This window comes from Heptranchias perlo, chromosome 7 (assembly GCF_035084215.1).
Source record: "Heptranchias perlo isolate sHepPer1 chromosome 7, sHepPer1.hap1, whole genome shotgun sequence".
NCBI lineage: Eukaryota > Metazoa > Chordata > Chondrichthyes > Hexanchiformes > Hexanchidae > Heptranchias > Heptranchias perlo.
Genome location: NC_090331.1, coordinates 62,323,356 through 62,350,160, shown reverse-complemented (window position 1 = coordinate 62,350,160; position 26,805 = coordinate 62,323,356). Strand labels below are relative to the sequence as shown.

Here is a 26,805-nt window from a genome sequence, read left to right as displayed (position 1 = left end):
GTCTACTCTCAATCATTGGAAAAGTGATGGAAGGTGTCGTCGACAGTGCTATCAAGCGGCACTTACTCACCAATAACCTGCTCACCGATGCTCAGTTTGGGTTCCACCAGTACCACTCAGCTCCAGAGCTCATTACAGCTTTGGTCCAAACATGGACAAAAGAGCTGAATTCCAGAGGTGAAGTGAGAGTGACTGCCCTTGAAATCAAGGCAGCATTTTACCGAGTGTGGCACCACGGAGCCCTAGTAAAATTGAAGTCAATGGGAATCAGGGGGAAAACTCTCCAGTGGCTGTAGTCATACCTAGCGCAAAAAAAGATGGTAGTGGTTGTTGGAGGCCAATCATCTCAGCCCCAGGACATTGCTGCAGGAGTTCCTCAAGGCAGTGTCCTAGGCCCAACCATCTTCAGCTGTTTCATCAATGACCTTCCCTCCATAAGGTCAGAAATGGGGATGTTCGCTGATGATTGCACAGTGTTCAGTTCCATTCGCAACCCCTCAAATAATGAAGCACTCTGAGCCCGCATGCAGCAAGACCTGGACAACATCCAGGCTTGGGCTGATAAGTGGCAAGTAACATTCGCGCCAGATAAGTGCCAGGCAATGACCTTCTCCAACAAGAGAGAGTCTAACCACCTCCCCTTGACATTCAATGGCATTACCATTGCCGAATCCCCCACCATCAACATCCTGGGGCTCACCATTGACCAGAAACTTAACTGGACCAGCCATATAAATACTGTGGCTACGAGAGCAGGTCAGAGGCTGGGTAATCTGCGGCGAGTGACTCACCACCTGACTCCCCAAAGCCTTTCCACTATCTACAAGGCACAAGTCAGGAGTGTGATGGAATACTCTCCACTTGCCTGGATGAGTGCAGCTCCAACAACACTCAAGAAGCTCGACACCATCCAAGATAAAGCAGCCCGCTTGATTGGCACCCCATCCACCACCCTAAACATTCACTCCCTTCACCACCGGCGCACTGTGGCTGCAGTGTGTACCATCCACAGGATGCACTGCAGCAACTCGCCAAGGCTTCTTCAACAGCACCTCCAAAACCTGCGACCTCTACCACCAAGAAGGACAAGAGCAGCAGGCACATGGGAACACCACCGCCTGCACGTTCCCCTCCAAGTCACACACCATCCCGACTTGGAAATATATCGCCGTTCCTTCATCGTCGCTGGGTCAAAGTCCTGGAACTCCCTTCCTAACAGCACTGTGGGAGAACCGTCACCACACAGACTGCAGTGGTTCAAGAAGGCGGCTCACCACCACCTTCTCAAGGGCAATTAGGGATGGGCAATAAATGCCGGCCTCGCCAGCGACGCCCACATCCCATGAACGAATTTTTAAAAATCGACCTGGGGCAAGTGCAGGAAGCTCCTGCCTAAACTAGATTTGAGCTTCATTAATATACTCAAATGATGTGGGAGCAATTTCATAATATTGCGTGACTTTTTCCAGCTTTTATATCAGTATGGCACCAGATTATAATGACAACCACATGGCTTCAAAGCCATTTCTGCACTGTTTCATCTAGTTTTTCTCTCTGCTGCTACTTAGGCTTAGATAGGCCTTTTTTGTCATTGTTCTGGTGCTTTCTTTTCTTACATTAGTGCCACAAATGGGTTTCCAATTGGGAATGTCCATATATGCGAGCTTTTTAAAGGAGGAAAGGAAATAACTGTGGATGATTGGAAGGCAGGTCAGACTGCACCATTTGTCTTGTTCCCACCCATCGTGCCATCAGCCCTGCACCTATTGGCAGAGGTCCTCATTCCTCTATTTGGCAGGGAAAACTCCAGCTCTCTGGGTAGCCTGTGACAACATAGGAACAGGAGGAGGATCAGTCAATCTCTTCGAGCCTGTTCCACCATTCAATTAGATAATGGCTGATCTGTAGCTTAACTCTATCTACCCACTCTGGTTCCGAAACCCTTAATACCCTTTGCCTAACAAAAATCTATCAATCTCAGTTTTTATATTTTCTATTGACCTAGCCTCAACAGCTATATGGGGGAGAGAGTTCCAGATTTTGACTACCCTTTGTGTGAAGAAGTGCTCCCTGACATCACCCCTGAAGGGCCTGGCTCTAATTTAAACATTATGCCCCCTTGTTCTGGACTCTCCCACCAAAGGAAATACTTTCTCACTATCTACCGTATTCACTCCTTTAATCATCTTAAACACCTCAAACAGATCACCTCTAATCTTTTATACTCAAGGGAATACAAGCCTAGTCTATACTACTTGTTGCAATAGGACAGATACATGTGAAGGCCTGATAAATCATTATGCTGGATGGTTCTTCAGATGCACCTCTATCACAGTATGTCATACTTTCAGTGGTACGCAACAACTATATCGACAAGCATTGTTCGGCCTACCTATCAATTATCATGGGGAACAAGCTATGGGTCAGCAAAGATCCAGATGCAGGATTGTGGCATTTGTTTTAAGGACACCTGTAGTTAACATACAGTGCAGGGCTGGCATAGCCAATGACAGTAATGGTCAACTGTGATCATCAAATTGCCTCCACCTCTTTCCAGGCATGCTGCAGTGCTAGCCTATGGCGATGCTGCATGGAGTAGCAAACAGGATCACATTGCTCACAGCCATCTCCATTTCAGCAGCCATCACTTGACTGCAGACTGCTGATTTTCCCTTCCCTTTATTTTTGCTGGTTATTTCTTAACCTCTCCTCCTTCAGCCTTGGCAAAGACTACCTATGGGTTGAGATGCCTTATGAACCCTACCAAAGGCTGCAAAGAATTTATGTCCTCTTACTTTGCCACTTCCCTTTAATTGTCTCTTTTGCTTTCAATTTCACCTACACACAATTTTTCTGCTCCCACCAGTAATGTGCTGCTTGCATATGTTCAAATCTGCACATGGAGCTGTGAATAATTATGCAAATGGACTAACCTAGGAAAACTGAGGCTATTAACAAATCACCATTCTGGTGAGACTTGCCCCAGTTCTTAACCATTTATACCAGTAAATGAAAATTGACCCCACAAATAGAAATCATCTAGATGGAGCATTTTGCATTTAATCAGATGCTTCATTCTAAGATCACCTTTAAAAGGAAAGAGGGGTTATAACTTTATCATGTGGCACCTTGCTGAATTCTATATTTGTGCTTTTTTAATCACTCTATTACTGTCACATAATGGACAAGTATTAAAACTGCCTTGGACAATATTAAAACTAGTTGAAGTATTTTAATATAGATTTAACAAGGTAGTAATTGCTTTATACTGTTTGTTACAAATTTGGGTCTTGCCATAGATATTTTTGCGAGTACAGTGGTGCTAGTCACTCCCATAGCAGTCTTAACAGCTTACATTTAGGGGTGTGCCGGTACAGTGCAATACCTAACTATATAAAAGAATACCCCAGGGATGTAACAATAATGCCCTCATGTGATCTGATATATGTGTCTTTTGCACATAAGCCTAAGTTTTTGATGGTGGACTGAGAAAACATTTGGTAAGGTGAGACCAGATACAAAGCTACTTTACTTCACAGCAAGTTAACGTTGAGAGAGATTGTTATGATTGGACTCACTGGAGGTAATTTAAACTTTAGATAATAAAATGGGCAATATCGAATTGGCCACCCATTATACACCCGGTTGATTTTCCCTTCCACTGACTACAATTGAAAAGAAAATCAGGCTTGGTTAATTGGGAATGAAAAATCACCCAAAATTAAAATGACCCCCACTTAGTTCAATCAATATAACTTGTCTTTGCGCAATAATACAAAATAACGAACATATTATGATTCCCCACATTAGTGGGTGGTGTTCTTTGACAAACAAAATACCTTCTAACTGCCCTTTTGCATTCTAACTTCCGGAGCCTGGCAAAAGCTTGCCTCATCAGCTTTCTCTTTAAAAACTTGTCAGTGAGTACTTCTGTCTATCTCTCTGTTCACAACCTGCAGAAACAGCCTATACTAGACTACCTCTGCCAAGTTTCCGGAACCAAGGTCCTCCCAACACAATGGATGAGAGATGTTTATCGATTACCGAGACAGGCTAACAAAGTGCTTATTACTTTTGGTTTTAGTTGGAAACAGCCTCGATGTCTAACCAATTATCATTTTAACCACCTTTCATCTCAATGCATTTGTCTTCTTAAAAAGAAAAAGCTTGTGTGAATATACCTTGCTTTAAAAGCCGAACATTTAAATGCAGCTCTTTTCCAAATCCTTTTTGTGGAAAAATGGTCAAAAAATCAGAAACATGATACAGGTGGACTTAAATAATATTGGACCCTAGTGCTCTAGATTACATTTACCAACACTTTATTCCTACCAACAACGTCAATATCAAGCAGTGCAACAAATCTCTTTGCATCACATTATAGTAATGCATTATGCTGGCACACCTCAAATTGATGCAAGCATGCCATTTTACATGGAGGAACTTATTTATTTTTGCAACAGGCACAAGTGAAAATGCTCTCAAAATAAATATAATTATGGGAGCAGAACCCAAAAGGGCAAATATGCCTGAACCTATCAGTTGCAACCAGAAAGGTGAATAGGTTGAATGATTGAAATTAAATGGTATTGAAAAGCTGGCACAGGAGAGAAAAGTTAGAACAATAAACCTTTTGCTTCAAGGACATGGTGAATATTTTAAGTAAAGTGAACTTATTTATACCTTCACTATGCCTCATGAAATAGTCATCAAAAATGAAGAAAGATTAAATTTAAATATTTAAAACTGCTCTATTTCATAGTGGGTACTTTCATCAATGCCTTAGTAGAATCATAGAATCACAGAAAGATTACAGCACGGAAGGAGACCATTCAGCCCACTGAGTCCGCGCCAGCTCTATGCAAGAGCAATCCAGCTAGTCCCACTCCCCCGCCCTATCCCCATAGCCCTGCACATTTTTTACTTTCAAGTACTTAGCTAGTTCCCTTTTGAAAGCCATGATTGAATCTGCCTCCACCACCCCCTCAGGCAGTGCATTCCAGATCCTAACCACTCGCTGTGAGCTTTTCCTCATGTCACCTTTGGCTCTTTTGCCAATCACCTTAAATCTATGTCCTCTGGTTCTTGACCCTTCCGCCAATGAGAACAGTTTCTCTCTATCTACTCCGTCTAGTCCCTTCATGATTTTGAACACCTCTATCGAATCTCCTTTCAACCTTCTCTGTTCCATGGAGAACAACCCCAACTTCTCCAGTCTATCCACGTAACGAAAGTCCCTCATCCTTGGAATCATTCTAGTAAATCTCTTCTGCACCCTCTCTAAGGCCTTCACACCTTTCCTAAAGTGCAGTGCCCAGAACTGGACACAATACTCCAGTTGTGGCTGAACCAGTGTTTTATAAAGGTTCATCATGACTTCCTTACTTTTGTACTCTATGCCTCTAAATATAAAGCCCAGGATCCCGCATGCTTTTTTAACCGCTTTCTCAACCTGCCCTGCCACCTTCATATACCCCCAGATCTCTCTGTTCCTGTATCCCTTTCAGAGTTGTGCCCTCTAGTTTATATTGCCTCTCCTCGTTCTTCCTACTGAAATGTATCACTTTGCATTTTTCTGCGTTAAATTTCATCTACCACGTGTCCGCCCTTGCCACCATATCCTCTTGAAGTCTATCACCATCCTCCTTACTGTTCACTATCCAAGTTTTGTGTCATCTGCAAATGTTGAAACTAAGCCCTGTACACCCAAGTCCAAGTCATTAATACATATCAAGAAAAGCAGTGGTTCCAAACCCTGGGGAATACCACTGTTCAACTCCCTCCAGTCCAAAAAACAACCATTCACCACTACTCTTTGTTTCCTGTCACTTAGCCAATTCTGTATCCATGTTGCAACTACCCCCTTTATTCCATGGGCTGCAATCTTGATGACAAGCCTACCTTGCAGCACTTTATCAAATGCCTTTTGAAAGTCCATATACACCACATCAACCGCATTGCCCTCATCTACCCTTTCTGTTGCCTCATCAAAAAATCTATCAGGTCAGTTAAACACAATTTGCCTTTAACAAATCCATGCTGGCTTTCCCTAATCAATCCACACTTGTCCAAGTGACTTTTAAATCTGTCCTGGATTATCGTTTCCAAAAGTTTCCCCACCACCGAGGTTAAACTGACTGGCCTATGGTTGCTGGGTTTATCCTTACACTATTTTTTGAACAAGGGTGTAACATTTGCAATTCTCCAGTCCTCTGGCACCACCCTCATATCTAAGGATGTTTGGAAGATTATGGCCAATGCCTCCGCAATTTCCGCCTTTACTTCCCTCAGCAACCTAGCATGCATCCCGTCTGGACCGGGTGACTTATCTACTTTAAGTACAGCTAGCCTTTCTACTACCTCTTCTTTATCAATTTTTAGCCCATCCAGTATCTCAACTATATCTTCCTTTACTTGGACTCTGGCAGCATCTTCTTCCTTGGTAAAGACAGATGCAAAATACTCATTTAGTACCTCAGCCATCCGCTCTGCCTCCACGAGTAGATCTCCTTTATGGTCCTTAATCGGCCCCACCCCTCCTCTTACTCCCTGTTTACTATTTATATGCTTGTAGAAGGCTTTTGGATTCCCTTTTATAGTTGCCGCCAGTATATTCTCATAATCTCTCTCTTTGCCCCTCTTACTTCCTTTTTCACTTCCCCTCTGAACTTTCTATATTCCGCCTGGTTCTCACTTGTGTTATCAAGCTGACATCTGTCATACGACCTTTTTTTCCGCTTCATCTCACTATCTCTTTTGTCATCCAGGGAACTCTGGCTTTAGTTGCCCTACCTTTCTCTCGCGTGGGAACATACCTAGACCGAACCATCTCCTCTTTAAACGCCGTCCACTGTTCAATTACAATTCTACCTGCCAATCTTTGATTCCAATTTACCCGGGCTAGATCTGTTCTCATCCCACTAAAATTGGCCCTTATCCAATTGAGTATTTTTACTTTAGAGTGGTACTTGCTGTGTCAAGTCAATGGTAACAATTTCTGTTTCAATGATACTGACTTTGGAATCTTCATTTGCACTTCATGTCATAAATATTGAACAGAATATTTAGCACTAACCACTCTATCAATTATGATGATCTCTATCACATTTATTAAAATTTACTGAATAAGCCTGGATTAGTTTCTCCAAGCTATCCTCCGTCCTGTTACCTATCTCAGTACAGAACCATAGATAGGCGTGGTGAGTGTTACCAATAAAAAGTGCTCACTTTCTAAACAACTTCCTCCTGCCACCTGTATAAATTCATCAAAGTTTTTGCGAAGTTAGTGCAAGTTAAACATAAGCTAATGCAATGGAAAAATAGTGTAGACATAGATTTGATCTGAGTTAGCATCTTCCAAATCGTATCAAATCTACAGTGTAAAGAGGTTATTTGACATTTTCACAGAGGAAAATTTGTTAATGTTAAGAATCAGTTTTGTGCTTAAAACTCAAAACCTTACAGGAATCCACTATACTACAAGACCTGACTGAAGGGGAAACTTATCAGATTGATGCAGTTGAGGTATTTGGCTGTGCACCAACCAGGTAAACAGCAAAATCAAAATAGTTGAATATTTCAAACAGCCCAGCTCCTTGGGTAGACAGTATTTTACACTTTACAGAAAAAAACAGTTTAATGGATTCCTGAGGCAGGTCCTGACGTGGAAACCACAGCCGTGCTACTGAAAGCAGCGGCAGGTACTTGTCAGCCTGCTGCACTCATGCAGAGAAAGTTGGCAGTACTTACAGTGATTTTTAAAATTCCAGCAACCCCACTGATAGATTAGTTGTGTCTCCAGTGAATAGGATCAAAAGCCAGAATTCTTGAGGACCAGTTAAAATTGAAAAGCAGGCTATGTTGGATACCCCCACATTAAGCAATGGGATATGTGTCCCTTTTTGGCGCTCCAATACAATTTCCTCATTTTTGTATTCTCAATATTACTAGCATCACTTACTTGAGTTATGCATCACTGCTACAGCTGTCTTTGCTTTCACACTGTTATTATTGTCACCTAATATACAAAGAAAGGCAATTAAACATGTTCCAGTTGAAGACAGCCGGAAGAACATTTCAACCCAAGGACGTGTCTGCAAAGAGCTGAAAGTTTACAATGTAATGTTGTGGTAATTTACAAGTGCCTGCTCTCCATACATCTACAGTGTAAGCTTGGGGCTTCTTCCGATTTCCTGCATTAATTTTGGTGGGAGGATGGTGGAACCCCCAGAGAAATGGTGAAAACTGTGGGAGATCGGGCAAAACTTAAAGAAATTTTAGGGCCTGGATGTCTAACATTACCAGCACTAGATTATGAATAAATATTTATTTTCTTGAAGACTAAACTCTGATATAGGTTCCTTGCTCAGATCGATTTTATGTGTGCTTTACATTTTTTGTTACATTTGCAAGATTATACATTACTCAGCACTGCGTGGTATGGTTGTAAGTTACAGAGACCAGGTTTCTCCTTGCTCTCTGCTGTTAGCCATACTCAACTGGATGGTGATGAAGACACGATAGTTGGTTTTGATATGCCTCCAGCAAAGGAAGAGAAAAGTCAACCATGGTTCCAGTTCCATATTGCTGTCCAGTGACTCCTGCTGGGTGTGAGTGTGTGCATGGATGTTGGGTGAGGATAGCACTAAGCTTGACAGTGTTTGACTCTCTAGATTCACATGAAAAATGTTCATTTCAGAGAAGTACCAGAAGGTTGCTAACATCCATGGATCCATACCCAGACATAAGTGAACATCTCTTTAGGACAGAAAATCAGTCAAAAAGAACCACTCATCAATATAGCCACTTGTGATTCATGCTTATATTTGACTTGGTAATGATGTGTTGAAACTGTATGCTGTATGTTACATCATAGGCTGCTGTTTTATATGATTTGGACATAATTCTTCAACATCTGTGTTCTAGGGCTGAACTTGCAGTGTAGCCAGGTTCATGTTTTTAATATTGTGGGCATTATTTTCTTGTTGCATCCTTTTTCCCTCCACTGATTGATCGACTGTATCCCATACAATGAAAGTTTGAACCGCATTTAATTACATCTCTATGGCAAATCAAATTAGCTGCTATACCGCATTAAAAAGATATATTAAACAATCACATTTTCTCAAACTTTTGCGTTGATAAGAAGAATTCTCATAAAACCTCTGAAGAGGAATCAATAGGTGTGAATGAGTCAATCTACATTTTTAAAAAAAAGTTTATTATTGGCAATTGAAGGAGACTTTTACAACTAATAGACATTACAAAGATAGGTGTGACAGACTTGGTCTTCCTCCACCTTCCAAACTGATCAAGAATACAACAGTATGTGTCTATGAAGCAATATTAACTTTTTTGGTTCAGCACAATCTTTATGTATATTCAAAAGTACCAGATACTGGTATAAGACTGATAGAATTGTGAATCTAAATTATTTTTTTTCCTGGAGATTTTGACAATCACAAATTTGTTTTAATTCACTGTTATCCCAACAGATATTTAAGGTTAAACAAATATTTCCATCACTATTTCTATGCTGACAATCACCATTGTAAATTTAGGAACAGGAAATGGTTTTGAAGGAACACACTTAAATGCATGTTAACTTTATTCATGTAAAATTAATTCTATTTTGTTAAAATCTGTGACCAACAGTGACTATAGAGTTACTTGAGAGATGCAATTTGATATAAAAAAAACTGAATAGAAGGTCACTGATAATATAAACAGTGGTGCACTATACCACCCTCACAATATAAATTGCATAAGACAAATACTGGCGGATATACGGATGTTACTGATAAATATGTTTTAAAGCATTAAGACGCATCATAATGTGACTAATCTTCAAGTGAAAAATGTCATTTGATATAGGTGCAACTAGAAATAAGACGACTTGTTAGATTCTGCATATTACAAACAAGAAAGATAGTTATATGAAATACTGGCAAAGCATGCAGATACTTGTTTATTATAATTTGTGGAAATACTTTAATTATGAATAGGTAATGCCAGGTTTAAATGATCCACCATTCATTCTGCACCTCTTGATTTAACATAATCATCTTGTATAGTGTTCAACAAATAGACTTCAGAGTATTCCACTTCAGATGATGTATGTCATAGCCACACTTCAAACATAACTATGTAACCTGGGAGGATAATAAACAACTACAATTACAGTTGGAGATAAAGTTGAAATAATTGCTAATATTGGTCTGCGCCAGCTTTTCATTTTCAAAATCAGTAAATGATAAAAAATTGTTGTTTAAAGTAATATTTAAGTTGCTTTTATGTTTGAAAAAAGTAATGCCCCATGTAAAAATTGGAGGTGGATAAAGAATTGTCTGAAGGAGAGGAAGCAACTTGCTTCCTCTAGTTACAGAATCTAGTTATAGGAGTGATATCGGGCTGCGGTGTTGTACTGAGTGATATCGGGCTGCGGTGTTGTACTGAGTGATATCGGGCTGCGGTGTTGTACTGAGTGATATCGGGCTGCGGTGTTGTACTGAGTGATATCGGGCTGCGGTGTTGTACTGAGTGATATCGGGCTGCGGTGTTGTACTGAGTGATATCGGGCTGCGGTGTTGTACTGAGTGATATCGGGCTGCGGTGTTGTACTGAGTGATATCGGGCTGCGGTGTTGTACTGAGTGATATCGGGCTGCGGTGTTGTACTGAGTGATATCGGGCTGCGGTGTTGTACTGAGTGGTATACCTCTGGGATCGTTGGTGTGCCCTTATTATTTTGGATCTACATAAATAACCTGGGTTCATAAACTTAATGCAAGTTAGTAAACTTGTAGACATAACTAAATGGAGGGGGGGGGTGTTGGGAGAGAGGAACTGTGGAATCTGATGAAATAGTCAAGTAACTACTGAAGAATTTGGACACATTTTGGAAGTGGGCAGAGCTGTTGTAAGTAAAATTCAATCCAGATGAGTGCAAGGTGTTAGACAATGGAAGAAAAAAGAGAAACAAACTTACTGAATAAAGGGCGTTGAAATGGTTAAAAGGAAGGTTGAAAAAGATCTGGAAGTGATATTAGACTCAATAGTTACCATATCCAGTTATTGCAGAGCAGCAAACAAAGCAAACAGAAGGCTAAGCTATACTGTCAAATCAGTGGAGGATAAGTCTGAGGATATTATGTTAAATGTGTTCAATCCTTTGCTCAGGCCACACATTTGAGTAGTACGTTCATTTCTAGTTGGATGCACAAAGGAGACATCCAAGCCTGAAAGCAGTGGAGAAAAGGGCCACAAAGCTGATCACTAGTATTAGAGGACTTAGCTATGAGAAAAGGTTAGAAAACATCAGACTTTTCAGTCTTGAAAGGAGCGGAATGAGAGGTGGTCTTACACAAGCATACAAGATATTAATTGGAGTAGAAAAGCAGTTTCAAAGTAAACCACAACTGCAGCACAAAGAGGCATAAGTACAAACTAGTAAAAGGACTGGTGTTAGAAATCACTTCTACACACAAACAGTAATTGTTACCTGAAATGGTCTTCTAGATAAGGCAATGGAGGCACAAGCTCAGTGATAGTGGCACCGCAAGAATGAGCTGGATGGGCCAAATGGCCTCCCTCATCTCCACTTATCTTTGTCTAACTTAAAACTAGCTCTAAAGGGGCAATTTTAACCCCGCGGATATCAGATGGGCAGTTAAAATCACCAGTGGGACTTGCCTGCCGAGGTCCCACTCTCCTCCCGAAGGTACCGATTTTAACCTGCTCTTCTGAACAGGCGAGGACACCTGGCGGGAACCAGCAGAGTGCTTCTTTAAATATGCAGATCATGCTCCAATTACATCATCCGAGCCTGACCGCTATTTTAACCAGAGGCTTGCAACGGGAAGCTATTGCGGCTTTCCTGCCAGGCTAACCTAGCAGGAAGAACTTGCCTCCTACCGCCTGACATTCTGCTCCCACCTGCCGACCAGCTACCGCTTTCTGCCGGTTTTGGATGGGAGACTGACGGGGCCTCTGCAGATAAGGCCTGGAAGTTAAAATCTCCTGGGCCTCATGCTGCCGTGGTCAGGAGGGTTTGTCGCCTGCCTTAGCAATTGCCAACCAGAGTTAAAATTGGGGCTTTAGTTTTCTGTAATGTTTCACAAAATGAAATGTCATAAAAGATAAATAATCAGCCACTGTTTAGGTACAACATTCCAACCATAAGAAATAATTAATCTTTTAAATACTGATGTGATCAAAGGAGTTAGTTTGACAAACAACTTACATTTATATAGTGTTTTTAACATAGACATCAAATTTGAATTTAACGTCAAAACAATTTAGTTGTCATAGCAGCAAATTTTGGGCAACATATAATCCAGTTATGACATCATCCTCCTAGGCAAAACGCAAAAAGTACCACAAAGAATTTTCTTTGTATCAAAATCACTTAATATGTACTATTTTCAGCACACTACTGAAAAATAAACATATATAAAAATACACTCTTCTAAGACCGGGCAAACGTAATAGTACAAAGGGAAAACACAGGAATTTAATATGAGTAACAATGGGCAGGTTATTCTTCCCATTAAACATTTTGTTTAGTGATGCTCATACAAATTCCGAAGCTTTATCACTGTTTTTTTCTCATTAGAACCTCTCATTGCTGCAACTGGAACATTTGATGTTTGAGCACATTAGCTCCAATGTCACTAGACACAGTTTGCAATTACACCATGAACCCCTCATTTGAAGAGATGGATGAAAAAAAATACCAAGTACACCTTTTATTTTTAAGTACTTAATAGTGCTGTTTCTAGTTTTAAAAAGATTTTTAAAAAATGTTAGAATTGAAGAGACAAAGGGGTGGCTCCATGAAATGTCAAATAGAATGCAAATTGTGTGTTAACATTAATCTTGAGCGTTTTCTCCAAGCCTATTTTTCTACTTGATTTAAAAAAATATATAAAAGGAAAATGCAAGCAGAATCAAGTTAAAAATCCACACAAGGAAGGTATTATCAAATCATGTGGAAAACAAAAAGCTTTTTTTTGGCACTTTACTGGAACTATATGTTTATGATCCAAATGTGAAAATATTCAGTTCCTTAATGTCAGCATCTGCTGTCCAGAGGATCAAGAGAGAACACAGTGCCTTCTAGAGTTAGTCCCATTTTGAACCCCTCCTAGAAAATAGAAAGCAAGAAAATGTGTTAAAATGATAGCAGGTACTTACTTTCCACAACATGCAGACAACACTTAAATAACGAATAGCAGTCAAATACTCCAAAAAGATCCTGTATCATTTGGTGCCATGATTGGAATTTTCGTTTTGCAATCTGTCAGATTTACTGTGATTAGATCTACTTGAATGAACAAGAAAAAACATAATAATTGTAAAATTATACTTATCTACCTATATGTTATGAACAGAATGCAAACATAACAAGAAAACGATAACATCAATCATCAAGTGCAGTAGGCCCTTTTTGTGAAGGAGCTTAGGAAACCATATAAAAGCCTATTAACAATGGATGTGTAAAACCAAGGATATGTTATAGCGGATCTCAACTTCTTGGCATTGGAGGCAGATCATCATGCATAAAAAATTACTAATACCAGCTGCTCTCCTGTTTAGTCTGGGGCCAAGAGCACGGTTGAAATGTTTAGCTACTGATATGACCAGTGCAGCAGTTATCTAAACAGGCCCCGAGGACGATTAGTGGCTAATTATTGCTGTAGAGCATTTCTGCAGTTTGCTACCTGCTTGGTCCCTTTCCGTGTTATGTGAACAATCGCTCCAGGTTATCTCAAGATCAGAAAAACAACAGGAATTAACTGGCTTTCTTTCCCTTTTTGCACACTATTTACAGAAGATATTTTGGTTGTGATTTGATGTTGTTTTATGTGAGGCATGACAATTGGAGTGTGAATACTCAAAATTTTTATTTCAGCTCATGAATGCCTTGTGGCAGAGCTCATGGAGGTACTGTTTTACAAGGATACCAACATATATCATGTAGACTGCAGGCGTGTGTCTCCTTAAGACTAGAAAGGAAGATGAACAAATTTGCACTGGTATAGTACCATTCACATTCTCAGGGCATGCCAAAGCACTTTACAGCCAATGAATTGCTTTTCAGTGTAGTGCCTATTATTTTGGTGCACATGTCCCACAAACAGCAATGAAAAAAAATTACCAGTTAATCTATTATGGTGTCATTGGGTGAAGGGATAAATGTTGGCCAGGACACCAGGAGATCTCCTCTGCTTTTCTTTAAACAGTGCCGTATGATCTTTTACATTAAAATGAACAGATAGATAGGGTCTCAGTTTTGCATCTCATCCAAAAGAGGCACCTCCACAAATGCAGCACTCTCTCCGTAGTGCACTGAAGTGGCAGTCCAGATTCAGGTGTAATTGAGCTGCATTCTTGAAATGAATGGTGGGTTCACTTAAGAGATCAGGTTGCAGATGAGAACCCTGGCTTTGTTTGATTGATTATGGGCGTCATTTTAGCACCCGCTATCGGGTGCGTTCCTGGCGGGGGGGCTCCGAAAATTGGAGAATTCCGGCGCGGTACCGGAGCCCGCCCCGAACCCGCGCACTTCCGGGTTCCCCACTGACGCGCCGGCGTGCGCGCGCAGCCCCCGCTGGTGGGAATCCCGCAGGCAATTAAAGCCAGCGGGGTTCCACTTGAAGGTATTTATTTAGGTATTTCAGGTCATTAACTGACCTGATTAAGGGATTATGTGGGATTTTACAGCAAACTGGTACTGTTTCCCGTACTGGGGGAAACACTCCCAGGTCAAATGGACGTGTTGCAGCTGTCAGCCTGTGGCAGCTGCAAAGGTCCATTTGACAGGTCGGGGGGTGGGGGGAGACCCTCACCCATTGTAGGAGGCCACTCTGTCACTTGGGACAAAGTTTGGCCTCCACCACCCTCCTCCTGACAGTCAAAGTCACCAACCTGCACACTTACCCCGGGGTCCAGAGACATGTACCTACCTTGCGGACCCCCTCAGATGTACATCTTGCAGATGGGGGCCGCCGTAGCTGCAGTCATGACCTCCTCGGAGGGCAAACAGCATCACCAGCCTCGCCGGCCACGCCGTCCACCTCTGACACGTGGAGCTCCACAACACAGTGCTGTGACACATCCACCTGTACAGCAGGAGGGAGGGCTACCGCAGAGAGAGATGCGTCGCAGAGGGCACTACCCTCGCCACAGGGTCCACAGACCGAGGCTCAGCCTCCTGGACCTCTCTGAGCAGCAGTACACACGGAGGCTCAGAGTCACTCGACATGTAGTCGTGGACATCTGCAGCTGAGCTGCTCCTGGCTGGCCCGAGCACCATCTTCTTACCTGTCGCTGTCAAAGTCACCACTGCCCTCAACAACTTCTCCTCCGCATCCTTCCAGGGTGCCACCGGGGACATCGCCGATGTCTCTCAGTCGTCTGCGCAAAAGAGACCAGCAAATACACCTACACCCACTCTGCAGTGACACAATGGGTGGCATCAGTTGTGGGTCCTCATAGTGATCCTCAGGAGAGGGCATTATTGCACAAACCAGACAGGATTCGCGAAGACATGGCAGTAGTGGTGCCAATATAATATGTAATGTGAGTTGGTCAGAAATTCAATATAAGTAACACCCATGACAAACCCTCAAACACCCTTGTGCATCCCCTTCATGCTCACGACACGTTTGCCTTACGCTGCCTACTGCACATATGTGATGCATGCCCTGTGGCTGCAGCACAGGTAGTGGCAGGTTGAGTGAGGCTGGCCGTGAAAGCGATGCACGAGAGGGTGAGTATGAGATAGAGCCATGAGATTGTATGAGGATTGGGTTGAGTGGTAGTGGCGGGATGAGTACTGGCGAGGTGAGTAGGTGCAGTTAAGATGAGGATGACGTTTGAGTGGGTATGAGGGGTGATGTGACAGAGTAGTGTTGGCAGTGCTGAAGGAGATGTGGGGTGGGGGCAGTGATGTGGCAGACGGAGTGTAGGGGAAAGACTACGTGTACTCACTTTGGCTGACCTACTGAGGTCATTGGAGCGCCTCCTGCACTGTATGCTGGTGGGCGATATGTTGGTTGCGCTGGTGATCTCCTCTGCCACCTCGAGCCAGGCCTTCCTGGTGGCAGAGGCAGGTTGCTTCCTCCCGCACGCCGGGAGGAAGATCTCTGTCCTCCCCCTCCTCCTCACCCCATGTATTGATACCTGGAGTGAGGCATCATTAAACTGGGAGCAGCCTTCCCCCTGGGCTGCTCCATGCTGTAATTTTTCCTATTTGTTGCAGCATCTGTCAGTGGAGGACTGCCCCTTTAAATAGAGCGCCTCCAGCTGACAGATCTTACTGCGCATGCACAGCCTGCCCGACGCGCAGATCAGCATTGGGGAACCCGGAGGAGCAGGTAAGTGGATCCAATTAGTGGGTTGGATGCTACAATTGCGCGGGAAGCTGACTAATTTCACCGGGCGCGTTACCCACGTGCCCGATAGCCCCCCCGCCGAGAACCCGCAGCCCTGCTAACATCGGGCCCAATGTCTACAAATTATCAATTTATAGACACATTTATTCTACCACATCTGTTGACTTCCATTTTCTCAAGAGCTGCAGCAGATCACAGCAAAATAAGTTAACTCAATCTAAAACCAATATATTCTTGGAGAGAAAGAGCTGAAACATACAGCATTTTAAGATTGTTTTGCATCTGTAAAAACAAGAGCAAGTGTAGGAGTTAGAAAGTGTAAATTATCCTAATGATAAAAATCATTACTTAAAATGTTTAAACTTTCCCAAATGTATACCTAGCTTTGTGCTGTTCAATTAGTTTTAGATTGAGTTAACTTATTTCGCTGTGATCTGCGGCAGCTCTTGAGAAAATGGAAGTCAATCAGATGTGGTAGAATAAATGTGTCCAGTAAATTTGTCCCAACCCTGGCTGGGACTCCACCTCCACTGGGATTGGGCAGGTGTGCTTGGTAAGACCAAGCATACCTGTGCTGATAGGCCCTCAGTTGGGAACTGGTGTACAAAGAGTAGGAACTCCCAAATTACAGCAAGACTCTCTGCCCCCTTACATTGATGCACTCATAAGAAAGGGTGGCGGATCCGCACCTACAAAGACATCCTGGAAATGTTGCCGCAAGTCTGGGACCTGGTATATCTGGGTCCTGGCCAGATGTATGGCCATCCCAGTGGATTCCCACCAGGTTTATGGTGGGAATCCGTGCAATTTTGGGGTCAAGAGTTTTAAAGGACAGCATCTTATTCTGAAAATAACTTTTGGTGATCTTAAGTATTTTTTGCTGCAGTTGGTGCTTTATTGTTTGGGACCAACTGTTTTCGAGGACTCCTATCTGCTGTTGCCCTGCCATCCAACGATATGGGCCTTGATGCAATTATCTGGACCTCACAGGGAAGTGGTGTCTTCAGAGACTAAGACTCAAACAACAACTTATATTTACATAGCACCTTTAATGTAAAAAAAGTCCCAAGGAGTGTAATGAGACAAAAATGGATGTCGACCCAAAGAAAAGCTATTAGGAGGGGTGATAAAAGCTTGGTTAAAGAAGTCAGTTTTAAGAAGGATCTTAAAGGAGGAGAGGGAGGTGGCGAGGTTTAGGGAGGGAGTTCCATAGTGTAGGGCCTAGATGGCTCAAGCCTATTTATAGGGTAAAGAGGGGGGAGGGGGTGATGCATAAGAGGCCAGAATCGGAGGACTGCCGATTTCTGGTGGGGGTGGGGGGAGAGTGAAAAGGGCTGAATAAAGTTAGAGACAGAGAGGGGAGAAGCCTTCAAGGGAATAAACAGGTGGATGAGAATTTGAAATTGGAGGTGTTGGGGAATGGGAGCCAATGTAGGTCACCAAGGACAGGGGTGATGGGTGAGTGGAACTTGGTATGGGATAGGATACGGGCAGAAGGGTTTTGGATGAGAATAATTATTCAGAGGGTGGAGTATGGAAGGCCGGCCATGACAGCGTTGGAGTAGTCAAGTCTGGGGGTAACAAAGGCATGAATGAGGATTTCAGTAACAGATATATTGAGGCAGAGGTGGGCAATGTTACAGAGGTAAGTATGCAGTCATTGTGATGGAGAGGATATGGGGTTGGAATCTCAGCTCGGGGTCAAACAGTCTAGTCCAACCTGACATGGTAGCCTGGGAAGGGATTGGAATTGGTGGCAAGGGTACAGAATTTGTGGCGGGGGTGAAGACAATGGCTTTGATCTTCCCAATGTTTAACTAGAGGAAAATGGGGCTTATGTTGGACAAGCAGTCTGCCAACAAAGAGGATGTAGAGGGGTTGAGACAAGTGATGAAGAGGTAGAGCTGGATGTCATTAGCCTACACGTGAAAGCTGACACCATGCCTTGAGATGATGTCACCATGGGGCAGCATGTAGATGAGGAAGAGGAGGGAGCCAAAGATAGATGCTTGGGGACTCCAGAGGTAATGGTGCAGGGGCACGAAGAGAAGCAATTGCAGGAAATGCTTTGGCTACAATCGGATAGGTAAGATTGGAACCAAGCAAGGGTTGTTCCACTGAGTTGGACAATGGAGGAGAGGCATTGGAGATGAATGGTGTGGTTGACCATGTCAAAGGCTGCAGAGAGGTCAAGAAGGGCGAGGAGGGATCATGCACATTGTTACAGTCACAAAGAATGCCATTTGTGATTTTGATTAGGATCGTTTCAGTTCTGCGGCAGGGGCAGAATCCTGATTGGTGAGATTCAAATATTGAGTTTCAGGGAAGATGTATTTAGGAGGTGACTATATGTTTAAGGACTTGAGAGGAAGGGGAGGTTTGAGATGGGGTGGTAGTATACAAGGAAAGAAGGATCGAAGGTGGGTTTTTGAGGAGTAGGTTACGACAGCAGCTTTGAAAGGAAGGGGGACAGTATCTGAGGAGAGTGAACCATTTAAAATTTCAGTGAGCTTGGGAGCCAGGAAGGGAAGTTGAGTGATCAGCAGTTTAGTGGGAATGTGGTCAGGGGAGCAGGAGGTGGGACTCAAGAACAAGATGAGCTCAGAGAGCGCATGACAGGAGATGAGAGAAACTAGAGAAAGACGCACAATTGCAGCTAGGGCAGGGGGATCCTTGGGGGAGGTTTGACTTGGGGGCAAGAGGAAGGAGAGATTCAGCAGAGGAAGCTGAATAGATGGGCTCAAAAAAGTTCATGAACATCTTGCATTTGTTGTTGGAGGTGAGGGTGGATGGGGTTGGTAGTGGAGAAAATAAGCCGGGGTTATGTTTGTGCTCCAAGATAATTCTGAAGTAGTAAACGGTTTAGAGCAATTCACCAGGGAAGTGGTGGGAAAATTGTGTAACAAGGAGCAGGAGGACCTCCAACTGAACTGCAGGACATGCATGGTAGTGCCTGAGGCAGTGAAGGTGACAATCCCCTTAAAACCTTTTTGCCTCTGGCTGTTTCCAATGGGGCGTGGGGACATGAATGCAACGATGCATACAGAGATGACTAATTCACTGTTTGCCAGATGAAGCAATGGGATCATTCCCCATCAGCAAGAGAGTAACACGGCCTCCTAGGATTTTTCAAAATGGCAGGTTTTCCCAATCGGGGGAAAAAAATGTTATATTCACATTTTGTATCCATCAAGGTAAATATTGGCAATCTTAACTTTCTAATACTGTTGAAAATTTTCCTTGAACAGATGTGCAGTTCTAGTTCAGCCTCACTGATGTGTCTTTGTTTTTTTTTTATTCGTTCACGGGATGTGGGCGTCGCTGGCAAGGCCGGCATTTATTGCCCATCCCTAATTGCCCTCGAGAAGGTGGTGGTGAGCCGCCTTCTTGAACCGCTGCAGTCCGTGTGGTGACGGTTCTCCCACAGTGCTGTTAGGGAGGGAGTTCCAGGATTTTGACCCAGCGACAATGAAGGAACGGCGATATATTTCCAAGTCGGGATGGTGTGTGACTTGGAGGGGAACGTGCAGGTGGTGTTGTTCCCATGCGCCTGCTGCCCTTGTCCTTCTAGGTGGTAGAGGTCGCGGGTTTAGGAGGTGCTGTCGAAGAAGCCTTGGCGAGTTGCTGCAGTAAGACAGGATATTAGGGATAAATGGTGAAGTATTTACGGACCTGGTTCCTTCTCAGTATTTGTTCTTCTATTGGTCAAAGGGTACAATTATGGCAGATAGGCAATTGTGCACTTTTGTTGAACTTTGATAACTTTTGCACTGGAGTTTATTCATCACTTCATCAGGAAGGGAAAAGTAACTGGAAGGAGAATCATCCAGCTTGTTCTTGTAGAACTCCTGGCAGCCAGTTTTAGAGCAGCATTGGAATGACAGCAGATTGCCTATTCACCAGGGTGGTACATAGCATGGGGGGCCCCCAAGAAACAGGAAGAGGAGGAAATAAATTTTAAGAATAGTGTGCCACCATATAATGAGTGACATGTACATCACCTAAGAACAATTTAACCTTCAATCAAAATTGTTTACGAATATATTTTTCAAACCGTCCATATCAATATGAAGAAAAATCCAACACTCATACCTTGCATGTTAATGAGTAGGAACAATTTGGCACGTGGAAGAATGTATTCTATGCAGACAAGGGCTGGGAGAAAGAATGGGATGCTACCCAAGAAAAAGCTACAAATTACAATACCACCAGAACATTTAAGCTACAGTTAACTGGGGACTGCAAGTCAAAATAACTGAAGGACAAACATAGGAGCGATGACATGAAATATTTCTTCACAGAGAAGATGATCAACAGGTGCAATAGGTCTCCAGGACACTGGAATCATTTAAGAAACGGTTAGATGCTGTAATGGATTGTTTTTCTAGAAAGAGGAGATGAAATGGGCCAAAGGGTCTTTGTTATCCAAACCTACATTGGGGGCTTGAGAGTTCATTCTTTTTTCTTGTCAGAGGCATTATAAACAACATAAGTAGATTCAATCACATTAAAAACTACATCCAGTATACACATAAATGAACAACAAATCGAAATATAATGTACCAACCATCGCTGACGCTGCTAGGCACATATGGCAGGCATAAGAAAAGGATAAAAAATGATTACAACATAATTCAGTAAGATTGCCCAATTCTAACATTACAGAATGAAAACAAAGTTTTTGGCTAATTGAAAACAATCATATCTCATCATAAAATATTGCTAATACCTTAGTTTGTAAACAAAGTTAACCATTAAGGGGGTTTTCTGATATCTGGTTTAAGGTAATTGGCTTTTGAAAGAATAAACTTGTATGGTTTAAAGAGGAAGTCGCACCATCAGTGCACTTCTTAAAACGAGACATCTTACGCATGTTACGCTGCCAAATAACATTGGAATTTCCATCAGCCTACGTACAAGGTCACCCAGGAACAATGCTTCTTTAAAAAATTTAAACCATGTGCATACAAGCCCCCTCCCCTCGCTGCTTATAAAAAGACATGTATTCATAAAGCACCGTTCAAAATATCTGAAAGTGATTTTCAAACCATGAGTTACTTAGACTATTATTTTTATTATATAGGTATATGTGTGCAGTATATAAGTATACAATCTTAGATTTATGATTAGCAGAATAAGACCCCAAGAAACAGCAAGGTCATTGAGACATCTATAGTAAAAAAAAAAGCTCCAAACCACACTGGATCAGAAACAGAAATGAGAATTATGCCAGCAAGTGAGCTTTCTGTGTGCAAGTGGAACTTCTTTAAAAGAATGTGGAATATTATACTTACAGGAGGATATTTAACATTCTTCCTCATTAATTAAACCTTAACATACAAATATATAGAGAAACAAAAATAAAGGAGTGCAGAAACCAGTGGTGGGGCCGTACATCATAACACAGCAAAACTGAACTACTTATCATTCTGAGCTGTCAAGACAAATAATGCTTAGCAAAAGCATGCAAATTGATTCAGGCAACTAACTTGAAAATGATCTTGAGAGGAACTTATCTTATATTAGCCTAAGAAGTAGCCACTGCAAGAATTGAGTGAGCTCTAACTTTTCCTAATAGGTCCTACTTGGAGTAAAAAGGTTTTAGATGATATTTTCTCCCATCCATGCCAGCAGACACAGAATTTTGTTTGGCCAGTATCATTGTATGGGGGATATGTCTGCAAATATTCCCTGCTAATACTCAATCCCCTATCTAACCTGAGAGCTGAGCTTTAGTGCTGAATCAAAATGTAAGAGGGCTAATTTTGGTATCCATTACATCCTATCTGTGTCCAAAAACAGGATGTAATGGATAATGAAAATAGTTTGCCTAATTTCCACACCAATGAATTTCCTGGTTGGATCTGAATAGAATCATAGAAGGTTACAGCACGGAAGGAGGCCATTCGGCCCATTGAGTCCGCGCCCACTCTGTGCACAAGCAATCCAGCTAGTCCCACTGCCCCGCCCTATCCCCGTAGCCCTGCATATTTTTTTTGTTTCAAGTACTTATCCAGTTCCCTTTTGAAGGCCATGATTGAATCTGCCTCCACCACTCCCTCGGGCAGTGCATTACAGATCCTAACCACTCGCTGTGTAAAAAAGTTTTTCCTCATATCACCTTTGATTCTGTTGCCAATCACCTTAAATCTATGCCCTGTGGTTCTTGACCCTTCCGCCAATGGGAACAGTTTCTCTCTATCCACTCTGTCTAAACCCTTCATGATTTTGAACACTTCTATCAAATCTCCTCTCAATCTTCTCTGTTCCAAGGAGAACAATCCCAGCCTCTCCAGTCTATCCACATAATTTAAGTCCCTCATCCCTGGAATCATTCTAGCACATCTCCTCTGCGCCCTTTCTAAGGCCTTCACATCGTTCCTAAAGTGCAGTGCCCAGAACTGAACACAATACTCCAGTTGTGGCCGAACCAATATTTTACAAAGGTTCATCATAACTTCCTTGTTTTTGTACTCTATGCCTCTATTTATAAAGCTCAGGGCCCCGTATCTTTTTTAACCACTTTCTCAACCTGCCCTGCCACCTACGATTTATGCACATACACCCCCAGATCCCTCTGTTCCTCCATCCCTTTTAGAATTGCGTCCTCATTTTTCCTACCGAAATGCATCACCTTGCATTTTTCTGCATTAAACTTCATCTGCCACGTGTCCGCCCATGCCACCGGAGTGTCTATATCTGCTTGAAGTCTATCGCTATCCTCCTCACTGTTTACTATCCTTCCAAGTTTTGTCACATCTGGAAATTTTGAAATTGTGCCCTGTACTCCCAAGTCCAAGTCATTAATATATATCAAGAAACGCAATGGTCCCAGCACCGACCCCTGGGGAACACCACTGCACACCTCCCTCCAGTCCGATAAACACCCGCTCACCACTACTCTCTATTTCCTGTCATTCAGCCAATTCTGTATCCATGGTGCTATTGTCCCCTTTATTCCATGGGCCACAATCTTAATAGCAAGCCTACCATGTGGCACTTTATCAAACGCTTTTTGAAAATCCATATACACCACATTAACTACATTGCCCTCATCTACCCTCTCTGATACATCATCAAAAAAGTCTATCAAGTGTATGAAAGCAGGGGGGAGCTTCATTACCTTCTATCAACCTCCCAATGATCATGGGGCCTTTCTTCTCAAGGTCTGGGCCAGCATAGCCATCAGCTGCAAGGGACACCTCCAGCTACAATGGACCACAGGACTAGCACGTACAGATACTTGGCTGCACCTATTGTGACTGCCCTTTAATTGTTCTTATCCATTTAAATTAGACTTACACACAATTTTCTTCTCCCACCGCTGGTATCTACCCAAGTCTGCACCTGGTGCTTTGAATAATTGATATAAATGAGCTTACACTGTAAAATTGACTATTACTCGCACTTGACCTTTTGGGTGACAATTTTACCAGTGGTTAAACAGGTCTAAGCCAGCTCTAAATGAAGATGAAAATTTACCACAAGTGTCTCTGCGTCGATTGGGGTGGTGAGCTTTCATGTCCTTTTTGTTAGCATAGCCTCAGAGAGAATGAGAGTGGTTGCATTCTTGTGCTGAATTTCTAGCAAATTACACGTTTTAAAATGTCAGACACAATGGGAGATGGGACAGGCAGCTGCTGTCTGAGTTGGTCATTGGGAGAGATCTAACGGATTCAATGCTTAATTGGAAATCAGGACGCAGCATGGAGTTTACTGGAAATTAAATGATGAGCTTGTGCACGATGAACCAAAATTCAAGATGACACAAGTGACTTTACACAGAGCACAACTTCTCACAACTTTTATAAAAGGAATAACAAACTGAAAATTATTTCTCTACATAGCTAATAGATTATACAAATGATTAAGGACTGTAAACTAAAAGAATGGCAATTTGTACTTTCTCTATGTGGGAGATTACAGAAATATCTGCTGTCAATGACAGGAAAATTAGCACCAACAGGGCAGACCAGGACGGCCATATGCAGAGTAGAAAGAGGGAGGTTATCTGATCAAGTATCTTGCAAATGTCTTAAGGGAGCAGTGTCCGTTGTTGATTCCCCCCCGCCCTTCATTGATGGAAGTTCCTACTTGTTCATAAAGGTTTGAATGAAAGAGGAAGAATGAATAACTTTAGCATTTTTTTATATTTCTGTTGGTTTAAAAAACATTATTTAAAAATTTAAAGCTGATAACATCAGTGGATGAAAGGAATTATTAAACTTCATAGGGTAATGAAGCTGGATTAATAATAGTGGAGGCACAGTCATTCACACAGGAAATTTCAAGTGTTGTCACTGGAATGTTATATATAAATGCCAGCTTTCACATTGATGGGTCAGTTTTTAAACTATTTCCTCTAATGAGACCATCAGTACTCACTGTTTAAAATACAAAGTTACTGATATAGCATGTTAGTACAGCACACTGGAGTACCAACAAAAAATGCCATTCAATCCCTCATTCTGCTGAATTTCCCCGACTGTGGGGCAAATTGATGAGCAAAGATCATCGGCTCTTCACAAAGAGGAAGAAAAAAAATCAGAGAGTGGGTCCATTCTTGCACAAGTCTTGGCTGCAGTTTGTGTATGGTTACGTGATTTTGCTAAATACGTACAGATGCCAGCATTCCCTCTTGAAAAAGTATATCATGCTGATATAAAACATTTGAATTCATTGGTATTTTCCGGAAGGGTATTTCTAGAAGAATACAACTGGCATTCTGTGAACTGTTAATCATAAAGTTGTAAAAAATGCAAAGGTAAAAACTGAAACAGCCAACTTACAATCATGCAATTTTGCTTCAGAAAACTCTATTATGATGGTCTTAACTAGAGAATTTAGCTGAATTTTGGTGTCTTAAAGTATCAAAGACTTCATCATGGAGGAGTGTAGCAACTCAACCTGGAACAAGACAATTCTATTCTGCTTCATTTTTTTAAAAAAGTGAATTTCTTTAAATTGACATTTTATAAAAAGCACTGTTAAACACAACATGGTATTTATAATTGAAATTTTATCTCAACTATCGTTAAAGAAGTATGATCCTGGGGCATAATTATACTACAAGTACTAGTTTAGGCCAATGGGGAGACAGTTATTTGTTTTGATCATTGGGGAACCAATAGATCAGAGTTTTACTATTGGTCCTACGTCACTCTTCATTGGTCCTATGGCTAGTTCTGCATCACTTTCTAGCGATAGAAAACAGATTGCCCTAAAAGCAAATAAACACTGATTAAATTTTAATTTTTTCATAGAGTTGTCGGTCCTGTCAGCTCTTGTTAGAACATAAGAAATAGGAGCAGGAGTAGGCCATCAGGCCCCTCGAGCCTGCTCTGCCATTCAACAAGATCATGGCTGATCTTCTACCTCAATGCCATTTTCCTGCACTATCCCCATATCCCTTGATGCCTTTAATATCTAGAAATCTATCAATCTCTTTTTTGAATGTACTCAATGACTGAACCGCCACAGCCCTCTGGGGTAGAGAATTCCAAAGATTCACCACCCTTTGAGTTTTTTTTTATTCGTTCATGGGATGTGGGCGTCGCTGGCGAGGCCGGCATTTATTGCCCATCCCTAGTGAAGAAATTTCTCCTCATCTCAGTCCTAAATGGCCCACCCTTTATTCTGAGACTGTGACCCCTGGTTCTACACTCCCCAGCCAGGGGAAACAGCCTCCCTGCATCTACCCTGTCGAGCCCTGTAAGAATTTTATATGTTTCAATGAGATCACCTCTCATTTTTCCAAACTCTAGAGAATACAGGCCTAGTCTACTCAATCTCTCCTCATATGACAATCCCACCATCCCATGGATCAGTCTGGTGAACCTTTGTTGCACTCCCTCTATGGCAAGTATATCCTTTCTTAGGTTAGGAGACCAAAATTGTACACAATATTCCAGGTGCAGTCTTACCAAGGCCCTGTATAATTAAATATAACATTAAAAAAAATTGGAAAAGAACTTTATAATTTCACTCTGCATCAGTTGCTGCATAACCATGAGAATACCTCTTTGAACAGGTCTTATCCTGCCTCCATAAACTGGCATATGAGCAACTTTGCACCCTCATTACATGCTACAATTGGTACAGATGTGAAGCCAAAGGCATTTTGCAATCACAAACGGCATAATGTAACTTCCTTGTTATTAAGCACGCACTCTTTAAAAAGTCAGAACATGCAATAGTTTTCTCACACTTTGCATCCTAAAGGTCACAGGTCCATTGTGCTTTTATTATGAAATATATGCTCTTTCTGGTATGCTGCAGAGATACTTCTTAATAAAAGTTCGCACCTGAATTGCTGATTTGCATGCAGCCTATCACTGATTTGTAAAATTGTTGCCATGTACTCACAACTTTCCTCACTATTATTTGCACTCTTCACATTTAAGAACACA

At 42.1% G+C, this 26,805-nt stretch overlaps 1 protein-coding gene across 4 annotated transcripts in view; it reads right to left on the bottom strand.

The window, feature by feature from the left end:
- Window positions 1-9,199: 9,199 nt before the first annotated feature.
- gulp1b (GULP PTB domain containing engulfment adaptor 1b) overlaps window positions 9,200-26,805 on the bottom strand; it is a 376,077-nt gene continuing 358,471 nt past the window's right edge. For all 4 annotated transcript variants that reach the window (XM_067987700.1, XM_067987702.1, XM_067987703.1 and 1 more), the window contains one exon: window positions 9,200-13,143. In XM_067987700.1, coding sequence (XP_067843801.1) covers window positions 13,072-13,143 — 72 coding nt within the window. In that variant the 3' untranslated portion in view covers window positions 9,200-13,071. The remainder of the gene's footprint in view (window positions 13,144-26,805) is intronic.